This window comes from Poecilia latipinna, unplaced genomic scaffold, assembly GCF_001443285.1.
Source record: "Poecilia latipinna isolate Pla-1442-1.1 unplaced genomic scaffold, P_latipinna-1.0 Scaffold5402, whole genome shotgun sequence".
Taxonomy (NCBI): Eukaryota; Metazoa; Chordata; class Actinopteri; order Cyprinodontiformes; family Poeciliidae; genus Poecilia; species Poecilia latipinna.
The window spans coordinates 1-10,680 of NW_015118018.1; the positions used below are offsets into that span (position 1 = coordinate 1).

Sequence of the window (10,680 nt, forward strand, 5' to 3'; positions counted from 1 at the left end):
AGTTGGTATATTTTTGGATTCCACGTTTTTATGACATAATTTGATGTTCTCAATCATTTCCGTCACATTTCTGAGTTGAAGATTTGCTGCAGGTTGATGAGAAATGTTGCTGTCCAGATCAGTGGTGCTGATTCTTCTCAGTTTGTTTTGTTCTGGTCTTGGTTTTCCTTCAACTTTTACTCTGTAACTACAGACTTATTCATCTTTATCTGGTCATTTGTTGGAAACACACCTCATGTTGTTAACAGACATTTTTTCTTCTGATGACACGCTGATCAGACATTTGCAGATTTTGCAGATTTCTGTTTAAGAAATGAAACTTAAAGTTTCTATTGGTGATGAAGCTTTGCTGTTGAAGTCAAAACGGTTCCGTTTGTCTGGGATTGAAACCTTTAATTGGATCTGAATCTGATTATGTGATTAGAAACTATAGAAATGTATTTATACATTTGATTTTAATTACTTTTCATCAATTAACTGATTTAAACTGCAGTTGTACAGCTGAGTTTTCCAGCATGAAAGTTCTCAGTTCCAATCCTGGTTTTGGGTTTTTCTGCATTAGGTTTTTATTTTATCCTTCTGAATGTGTGGATTCTTCCTGGGTACTCCTGCTTCCTCCCACAGTTTAAAAACACAAATATTACACAGTTGGATATAAAAAAATAACTATAATTTAATATTTTTTCCTCTAAACTTCATATTATTAGAAATACATGTTACTGACCCACATCAGGGAAATCCAGGAAAGGAAAATGTAAGAAAACTGGTTGATTATTAGTTTTTAGATTTCCATCAGTTTATTTTTATCTGCTTCAAGTTTTGAAGGTGAACTTGAGTTTAGATGAACAAAGAAATTCAAAAGTGAATAAAAATTTGAAAACAGAATTGATTTCTTGTTTCCACGGACATCTTTGTGGGACTGGATGAGAGAGAGACTGAGGTGAGAAGGAGGGAGGAGAGGAATGCTGCTGCAGGAAAGGAATGTGAGAGAAATGCTTGAGAGGACAGAGAGGTGAAAACAGAGAAGGTCAGGTTGAGGGAAGCGTCCGAGCTGCAGGTTGAGTCCCTGAATGAGGCGGAGGAGCCGCTCAACCTGGCAGCTAACATCTGAGCCCTGAGGGGTCGCCTCTGTCGGGTCCGTTAGTTTCTAAATTATTTACTCAGCTGCGTTGGGTTGAAGAAATTCACTGGGTTGGATGAAAATAAAAGGAGAAAACAGGAAAAATGGTCTGAAAATACAAATCCTGTTCCAGATCCGACCGTCTGCTTGTATATCAACCTAGTCATAGATTAACTTCATGATTTCCTTATTTTCCCTCAGGATCTTCAGCATAAAGTTATGATGTTACAACACTCAGAAACGTTTTGTATTTGAATGCCTTTAATATCCACAGTTTGATCTCATCCGTCACAGTTTATACATCAGAATCTTGGTTTTTCTGAACGTTGACCCAGTGTGTCTCTCACTTCTGAAGGTCTGACAGTTTGTTGTCCAGTCGACCCAGAAATCACTCGGCCAGCCTCCCGTTCATAAACCCAAAACACTCTGACATGTCAGGCCTCCTAAATTATACACATAAAAATGACGTGACGACCAGAAGGTTCTGCCTCCAAACAGGTCAGGGTTCTTTTAAATACGGTTTAAAGTTTCCAAGCAGCAGCTGTTTGATAAATTCTGGTCTGTTAAAATTTAAAAAGATAAAAAAAGTTGTATGGGCTTCCCCTGCTTCCTGGAAAAGGAGGGAATCACCATGGCAACCGGTGACTCAGCATTTTCTGCCTCTTCTATTCAGGGATAAAATTCCATAATGGCCGCCCTCATAAATATTTATAGCATCTGAAATAACCCCACATCTGATTAGGAAAAAACTTCAAAATAAGAGCCTGTCTCTGTCATCAGCTAATTAAATTGGTGTCAAGTTCCAAAAGGGTCAAAAAATAAAGCTGAGTTAACATTTTCTCATTTCGTTTTCCTGTCAAATTCATCTGCTATTCCTATCTTTTTTTATTTTCTCTCGTCTTCTCTGACCCAGAATGTGGCCTTTAGAGTATAAATAACCTCATAGAAGTAATTATCCAATCTGCTGGTAATTGGAGGCTTCGCCCCATTTTCTGATAATACAGCCGATCTATTTGCATCCTGTTATTTTTAATATAATCCACTTACATCACACCCACTGTAATTTAAAGACATCGGTAGAGAAACACTTAATGTAAGGACCATAAAAGCCCAATTATTTAAGCCAATTAATTGAATTATTGGGAACACTGAGTGAGCTGCCAGAAACAGCCACACATCTAAATGTAAATTTGGCTCCAGCAGTAATCCAGCAGCCATTACGTTCCCTCAGTATTGACGGCTGTGGACAGAAGAGCTGAACCGACTGAACTGAAGCTGGTGCTGATGATGTGCTGTTGTCAAGGTAACAGCAGGCTCCTCCAGGTGAGAAACGGTCCCAAAAAATGTCTACTTTTTTCAATTCATTTAAAAATTGAGGGGAATCTTCCTGCTAGTTAGGAAGATGAGCTGCAGGTGGATGTGAAGAGTCGTTTCTTTGCATTGAGTTGAGGATTAATTATAAAGGGAGCTTATTTAAAGCATTTATTCCTGTTTATTTTTACGATAACACATCAAACCAATAAAAAAATCAGAACGTATTGAAGGAAAGTGAAGTGGAAGAAAAAAGTCCAACTGTTGCATCCTTTGTGTTTCTAGTCATTCCTGAATCAGAGATGTTAGAAGCATCCAGAGTCTGGATACAGACTCCAGTTGTTCTGGTCATGTTGTGTCGTACAGATTCTTTATTATTCTTCACAAGGAGCATCAGCCACAGAAAGACATTCCTAAAGACACTGAGCGCCCTGTGTTTGTTTCAGTAAACCGGATGATGCTGCAGTATTTAGTCTGTTCCAGCTCTTTCTGCTGCCCGTGTGTTTACTGTGAGGAAACCTCACTTCATTAAGTCTGAGTAATTCTTCATTGGGAACCACTTCTCTCCCTAATTCCAGTATTTGCTTATCAGTCGCCATGTTTGCATGGATGGACTTCCTCTGTGCAGGTACTGCTCCCTGATTGGTCGACAGGCCCGCACCTGTGAGGTCGATCAGGTTTGTCTGTCGGCTTTTATCAGCTGTGGAAGGAAAAATGTCATCGCTGTCAGAAGAACGGAGCGGAAATGGAGAGCAGGTCAGATTTACAGATCTGGGTCTGATTCAGAGATCGCATCATCGCCGCAACTTTGAACTTTCTCTGCACTGGGCCTGAAATTAAGAGGGGATCATAGGAGTGCATTTCTGTATCACTCTGTTGTATTGAAAATAAAAGAAGTCCTGAAACTGCGTTGTTGTGGGAATGAAAGCAGTTCTCCTTGTCTGGCAGTCGGATTTGTGCAGGAGGAAACAAGAGAAGCAGCTTTTAGAGTCCAGTCTGGCTGAATCGTGTTGCTTCTGAACAAACCTTACCCCCCACAGAGAGGCTGAACTGGGAACGGAGGGGAAACGGAGAAACAGGAATGTGAATCGTTGCTCCTCTGAGTTTTTTACTGTAAGAAAAGAGTGAATCAGTTTCAGGTGAGCTGAAGGCTCTGATTGCGGCTCTGCAGGTTTCTGTTGCTCAAACATTAGTGAGTCAGATGTTTAGTGTTAGTGCTCATAGCGCCACCTAGTGCTACGTTTTAGTGATCCAGACGCTTCTCCTCTGGATGTGTTGTTAAATTGGGAGCATCTGTTTTTGCCCCCCAACTATTTACACCATTGGTTTTGGAAGAAATTCCTCCATTATATTTTTTAAGCAAAACATAAAACCAGCTATTAAACCAAACCCCCCACAGGAACATTTTGTTTCCACTGAAACCACATTGTTAAAGCGATAAAAATGCCACACAATAACATGGCAAATTACCATGAACTACTCGCACATGAACACAGTGGTGGTGGCATCATGCATGACAGTCAGAGCTCATGTTCTGATGGAGCCTAAAGCACCAACCCAACCTGCTGTCCACACCTTGTGAATCTCTCCCTTTCTTCAATACTTTTCCTTCCACTCAACTTTCTGTTGTTAGACGCAGGCGCAGCTTCTTCAGCTGTAACCTGTTGTGACTGCAGGTGTCAGTGACTCTCTGGTAGAGAACGGAAAAGTCACCAATGATCCTTGTGACATAACATTTCCCCGTTAAAAGGCAGAGTTTGTTTTCAGTGTTCAGCTCTGAGGACTGTTTTGATTTGGAAACTTTTTTTTGGAAAGTTCATTTATTGTGATGCATTTTTATGTCTTGGCCAAAAGTTAGTTGATGCAATGCTTGTTGTAGTTTGATGCACCTTTACCTGGACATTCAGCCTAACAGACCATGATGTTAAAAGCTAATAATTGTGAAAGTTTGAGGTGACTGATTGTCCAGATGACCCAACATGCCTCACTGTGAGGAACAGCAGCTGTGAAGATGTGAAGCTCTCCAGCGGAGCTTCTGTCAGCAGGATTTGAACCCGGTTTCCTGAAGTGAAGCTGCACAGCGTGAATGTTTCTGAAAATGTGGCCCCAGACAGATTATCTTGTACAAGGTTGGTTGTGGGTTCAGACGTGCAGAGAGAGAAATGACACACACTCCGTGCCGTTTCTGACGTTTTCAGTGCGTTGGCTGTGGTTTGGCTGCATCCAGGGTCGGGCCTCCGATGAACAGACTCCATTGTTGCTCCCCATGAGAAAGGCAAACCATTCTTTCCACTTTCCATTTCAGCTCTTGTGTCTATTTTTTTGTTTCATGTTGGGGAGCTCTCCCCTTTTTTCCAGCAGTTTTAGAAAACCATAAAGGCCAACATGTTTTTCATTAGTGTTCTTGAGAAACCAGCCATTGGTGGGTTGGTGTTGGTTTCACTGGGAGTAAAACTCCACTGTTTAGAGGGAACTAAACATCCGAGAGTAGTAACTGTTATTTTTGATTAATGACTAAAGCTGTTTCTACATTATTGTTAATTATAGGGGTGTAACCTAACATAAAAAGCAGGGTTTGGTTCGCTTCAATAAATTAACATTGGACACTATAAAACTAAACTAACTGGATTAATTTTCTTTAATTAATGACAGATTGGTGGGTGTAGCCAACGGACTGATGGTTAGAATAAACATCATTATATTTACATTGAACATGTTGTTGATCAGGATTTGTTGATTAAGAAAGACTGCAGACATTTCAATCTGGAAAGACTCAGATGGAGAAAAAGAAAAAATTAAAAGATTTAACGACAGGAATGAGTAACAGTTCTTTGGCGCTCGGGTCCCGGCAGCTGATCTGAGCTGAGATTTGATGTGAACTCGATGAACATCCCGATAACCGATTAGGGATGCTCTCCCCTGAGACCCGATACTGGTGGTGCAGGTCGGGAAGGGTTCCATCCTGGAGAGCCGAAGGTTGTGGGTGGAGAAGGTGGGGTGGTGGGTTGAACGCAGCAGCTTGGGTGTGGATCCTTTTATGCAGAGCTTGACTGATGATTGGACGCGCCGGGTGACGTCCAGCGCTGATGTCGGAGATGAGCATGACGCCTATGGGCGAACGGAGGGGGCGGAGTCTTCCAGCTTGAACTTTCGCTATTAGCTCCATTTGTGAGTGAAAAGTTTTAAAATGGTTGGCTGATGCTTTGACATAATCCAAGTTACCAGATGTACCTGTGAGCTTCATTAAAGTGCAGCTGCTGAGAAATCCTGTCTGACCAGAGAGACTCCTCACCAGTTTCTGTCTTGGTTGTCCTCTTCCATTTATTGACATGTGAATTTGTATATTATCTAAATAGTTAGTTTTGCCTTTATAATTTGCCTTTATTCACACGGTGGAAACCATCTCAGTCTTTTCCCTGTTGAGAAACGTCAACATGTCTATGAACTGCAGTAAATATGTGGCGTCATGGCAAATGGAAATAATAAAGACTTCTGCTTCTATCCCAAATCCAATCCCCCTGGATTATTTTTGTTGCTCTTCTCCGTTCAGAGATTATAGCGCTGGGGAACAAAAAATATGTTTGGAAGTTGTCTATGTTTTATTTTTTATCTGTATTATGACTATTTTGCACCACTGAATCCAAAAATTACATCTGTTTTTCTCAGTCAGGTCAGGTTTTTATTCTAATTTGATTTGGAGAAATCTAATCTTCTGAGTAAATTTATTACATTTTTGTAACATTATCAGTTCATTTCCGTTAATATTTCTCATCCAAAAAAGGTTTTAGGAGAAAAAAGATATTTTCTAGCAAACTATATTAATTAAATGTTATTTCTGTAAATTGACTAATAAACACTGATACTGGTACATGTGAATTGAACATTACGACTTCATTGTGAAAATCCCCCCGTCTCTTTCCTGTCCGGATGGAGTCTGTCCTCCTGCTCGTCACTCATTGATCAGATTGTCAGGAAACTGAACCAACGTGAGAACAAGTCCTGCATTTTGATGCTTATGTTGCTCCATAGTTCAGAAAGTTGACCTGATGGAGGAAAACCAATGTGATTTTTGGATTCAGCTCATCAAAATTACCCTAAAACAGTTGAAAAACCACAGACATTTTTTGGCTGTTGATCTGTGTAATCAATCTTCTATCGATTGATTATATAACTTCTCTTTGGCTGCTGAACTTTTTTTAACAGAACAACATCTCCCAGTGTGGGCGCGTTTTCTCCTGATTGTAGGAAAAAACTTCTAAACAATCTTTCTTGAGTTTCTTGCTCAACTCTTGAGAAAATACTTCGTTTGTTGCATGGATCTATGAAGTCCTTCTTGGAAACTTTTCTTCATTCACTCCCTTTGCTGCTGATCCAGCCTGATAACTTTACCTAACTGAAGTCGGTGTTTGCCTCGTCTCTCGTTGTTGTTCTGGTCTCCTTTCCGTCCCGTCTTCCTTTGTCCTGTCCTATTGTTATCAGTCATGTAACTGGAGGTTTGACTCACTGGCTTTATCCCACCATCTGCTCCAGTTCTGGGCTGCAGCTCCATAAACTGTAACGTGGTGCTGACTGAGGCCCAGGGCGACTTCACGTCACCCTGCTACCCCCAGAAATACCCCAACTCTCACACCTGTAAGTGGACCATGCAAGCGCCGACCGGCTTCATCATCCAACTCTCCTTCTTGGACTTTGAATTGGAAGAGGCACAGGACTGCATGTATGACCGGGTCGTGGTGAACACCGGTAGCACTGAGTCAAAGTTTTGTGGTCTGACGGCCCGAGGTTTGACACTAAACTCAACAAGGAACGTGATGGAGGTTTCTTTCATCTCTGACTTCAGCATACAGAAGAAGGGCTTCACGGTTAGCTTCCAACACGGTAGGTTCTAGCTATGACTTGCAAACTAATCCAGGTGGAAAAGCCCCTCATGCATCAGACAGGAGCTGTAGGATTGGTTGATATGTTGATTTCTTTAAGATGCCTCATAGGAGGTTTGTTTTCAGCCACTATCATAAGAGTTGACTGGCAGATAACCACATAAAAATGTTCATCAACTGATATGGCCAGATTATGATGTACTTTGTTGAGGTTGATGTGTTAAGTCTTTAGTTGTTTATTGATCCCATTTTTATGCATGTTTGAATAAGTTTAAAACAATCAGCATTTTACTGTCTTTGCTTTCTGTCTCTGCTTCTTCCATCTCTCCCTCCAGTCGCAGTGGCTTTGAGGAACCAAAAGGTGAAAATCCCAAATGGTAACGGACAAATCGCAGAGGTCATCAACTCCGTTTCCATACCGGCGCTCAATGAATTGACCATATGCTTTGAGGTGGAAAGAACAGGCTCCAGACAGGTGCTGGTTTAAAAGTTTTTTCCTGCATTTTCACCATTTTGATGTTTTAAGTGTGTGGGGATACGTCAACATCAAACCTCCATCCCTGTGTCTCCTGCTCTGCTGTAACCAGATGTCATAAAGAGAGCACCATGCCTCTGCAGACAGACTCCTGCTTGGACGACAACTTTATGATTTCCATCCAGTCGTTTTTAGCATCTCTACATGTTTTGCAAAGAATTGCACAAATGTATATAATTCCTCTTTTACCAAGATGAAACTAATTTTTGTCGTGTCTACATCAATGAAAGACAATTCTGACACTTCAGATGAAGTAAGGCAGAGCCTTTACTCAATCATTTCCTGCCATATGGGTAGATGAAGTCAGTGACATTTAGGGCAGATGTGGCTCAGGAGACATGAGGTACATCTTGTATCCAGTGGTTTGTCTATTCAAAATTCCCATTTGCTGTGGTTATAATAACCAAGGCTTCCAGTAATATTACAGAATCCCTGAGCTGGTTCTTTCTTGGGAATCATTATTCATCAACAGCTGATTAAATGGGCAAGACATCATGAAAGGAGACCTTTGTCAAGTTGTGCTTTTAAACTGTCTTATTCCTGTGTTGCTTTCAACTTACTCCCAGTTCTTCTGGTTCCTGAACAGAAAGAATGGCTCTTCACCTACTACGACATCAACAACAACGTGGCGTTAAGCTTTGGCTACAATCAGACGGGCATGGAAATGGTTATTGACGGAGTGGTCTGCCCAGTAGAGTCGATCATCTCTGTGGCTGAGTTCACCTCTTCCATGAAGTTCTTCTGTGTCCTCTGGATGTCCTCCAACAGTCGTGTGGCTGCTTACTTCAATAGGCGCTACTATGGGAAGAGCTGCTCGCCATCTAGTGGCCACTCTGTGCCAGCTGGAGGAGTCTTCAAATTAGGAGGTAAGGGGCCTTTACTTGTTAATCTAACAGTCTCTATGCAGTAATTAGCATGGTGGACTTCTTGGTCAAAATGACAGAGTCTGTAGTAACACTTGATAAATCTGATGAAAAAGTTAATAAAATCAAAATCCTTGTAAAAGATTCCAGATGATTCAATTAGAAAAGACTGATAAACTGGCTCCATGCATTGTTTGAATTCCCCACATGAAGATAGGTTAGGTAATTACACACAAACTTTGTGTCAATGAACCATTTTTGTGGTAATTTGTTGGCTCATTGCCTTGCTAAGATCCAAAAATGGCCCATTTTCAGCTATGTCCTGTTAATGATGTCACTAGATCCTTAGGAAGAGAAACCAGCCACATGACAGATTCTCCAATGTAATTAAGCATGAGGTGCTTTAATGTCTATTCATCCTTTGGTTCACTCCTTGAATGTTGCTAAAGAAAAGCTTAATCTTAGTTTAATTTCCACAATGGACGAGTTTCTAATATAAAACCTGATGTCCATGTTTGTGATGGTAGGGCAGACAAAGATTTCCTGCCACAGATCTTAAACAAGCAGTTGGCATGTTGCTTTGAAGATATTTTATTTATCAGGGTGAACATATACCTGGTCCATGTTCTCCTTCTCATTTTGGAGACTTTCTGACAGTTCTTGGTGTAAAAACCATCCAGGCTGATGATCATTTAAAAACGTAGAAAGTTGTAAAGCAAACATGATGTTCACTTTGAACTGTGTGCATTCGGTCCAGGCTTAGGGGTGCAGAGTTTCAAAGGGAACATGTACAACCTGCGCCTGTGGAACCGAGCCATGACGGTCCAGGAGCTGAGCGGCTTGACCTGCGACATGGTGGGGAACGTCATCGACTGGGACAACAGCCAGTGGACCATCTCGTCCTCTCTTGCTCAGACTGACAACACACTTAGCTGCAGTGAGTAAACTTTATCATCTTCATCTGGTTTTGGATGGTGGGCATGACAACGCTAAAAAGTAGCTAAAGATGAATGTCAAGAGCTGTGTGTTAGGTTTGAAGTAAATCACATTCATTTTTAAATATAAATATCAACAATAGCTGGTAGGGATTGCTCAGTATAACTACAACTAAACTGTTAAAGTGGACTTGTGCAATAAAAGACTTGATTTGAACCTGATCAAACTGGGCCCTAAAAGGATTGTGTGTTAACTTGTACTTTGGAGAAATGACTTGCAAACATCTCTGGTGATGGGGAGCCCACCACATGGAGAGCTGCTCTGTAAAAACTATGTTGTATTGAAAACAATATTGACCTTTGAGTGGCAGAACCTTCTAATGGCTTCATATTTTTGTGCATCTGCTGTATTTTTATGCAGAACATAGATGCCCAAATTTGGTCCTCCAGAGCTACTTTTGCACTATGTTTGGATTCCTTGACCAAAAATAAACGGCTGAAGGGGTCAAATGTCAATTCCTTCAGGCAAAGTCCAACTTCCTCTGAGCCATGGAGCTGCACAAATTATCAGGCCTTGTAAACAAAATCATATAGTCTATCAACATATTTTCAGTTTCTTCTATTTGATGATTTTCTTAACACAGAGCAATTTTATATGAGAAACTGGAGCACAGTATTTAAGACTTCCCAATGCAGTGAGAGGAGCAGTGGACCTTTACATGCAGAATGTCTTATAGAATAACAAGCAAGAGAAAATGGACTGTGAGCCAAACAGGAGACAACATGGAAGTAATGGTTCAACCTTGAGGCAGGATCCAAAGCGATGTGGTATCAGGTCAATCACCAGGTCCAAATGCAGAACATTGGATTGTATCAAACAGGAACTCAAAGTGTTAAACTATTCAGGCTGTTGGATATTCTGCCAAATCCTGCTACATTCTGCCTTCAGATGGTGAGTTAATGGTTTCCAGTAAGCTGGCTGGCTGAGGACCAGACTTCACTTTGAGTCTGGGTTTGTTTGGCTCAGTTGGAGAAGTTC

General features: G+C 41.0%; 1 protein-coding gene across 1 annotated transcript; it reads left to right on the forward strand.

Moving 5' to 3' along the window:
• Positions 1-6,492: 6,492 nt before the first annotated feature.
• On the forward strand, positions 6,493-9,643 carry LOC106943517 (G-protein coupled receptor 126-like; the record flags this gene model as incomplete). The annotated part of the gene is made up of 4 exons (XM_015026822.1): positions 6,493-7,309; positions 7,644-7,783; positions 8,430-8,709; positions 9,464-9,643. Coding segments are annotated over exons 1-4 (835 nt in total), but the record flags the coding sequence as incomplete, so codon positions are not given.
• Positions 9,644-10,680: the final 1,037 nt, after the last annotated feature.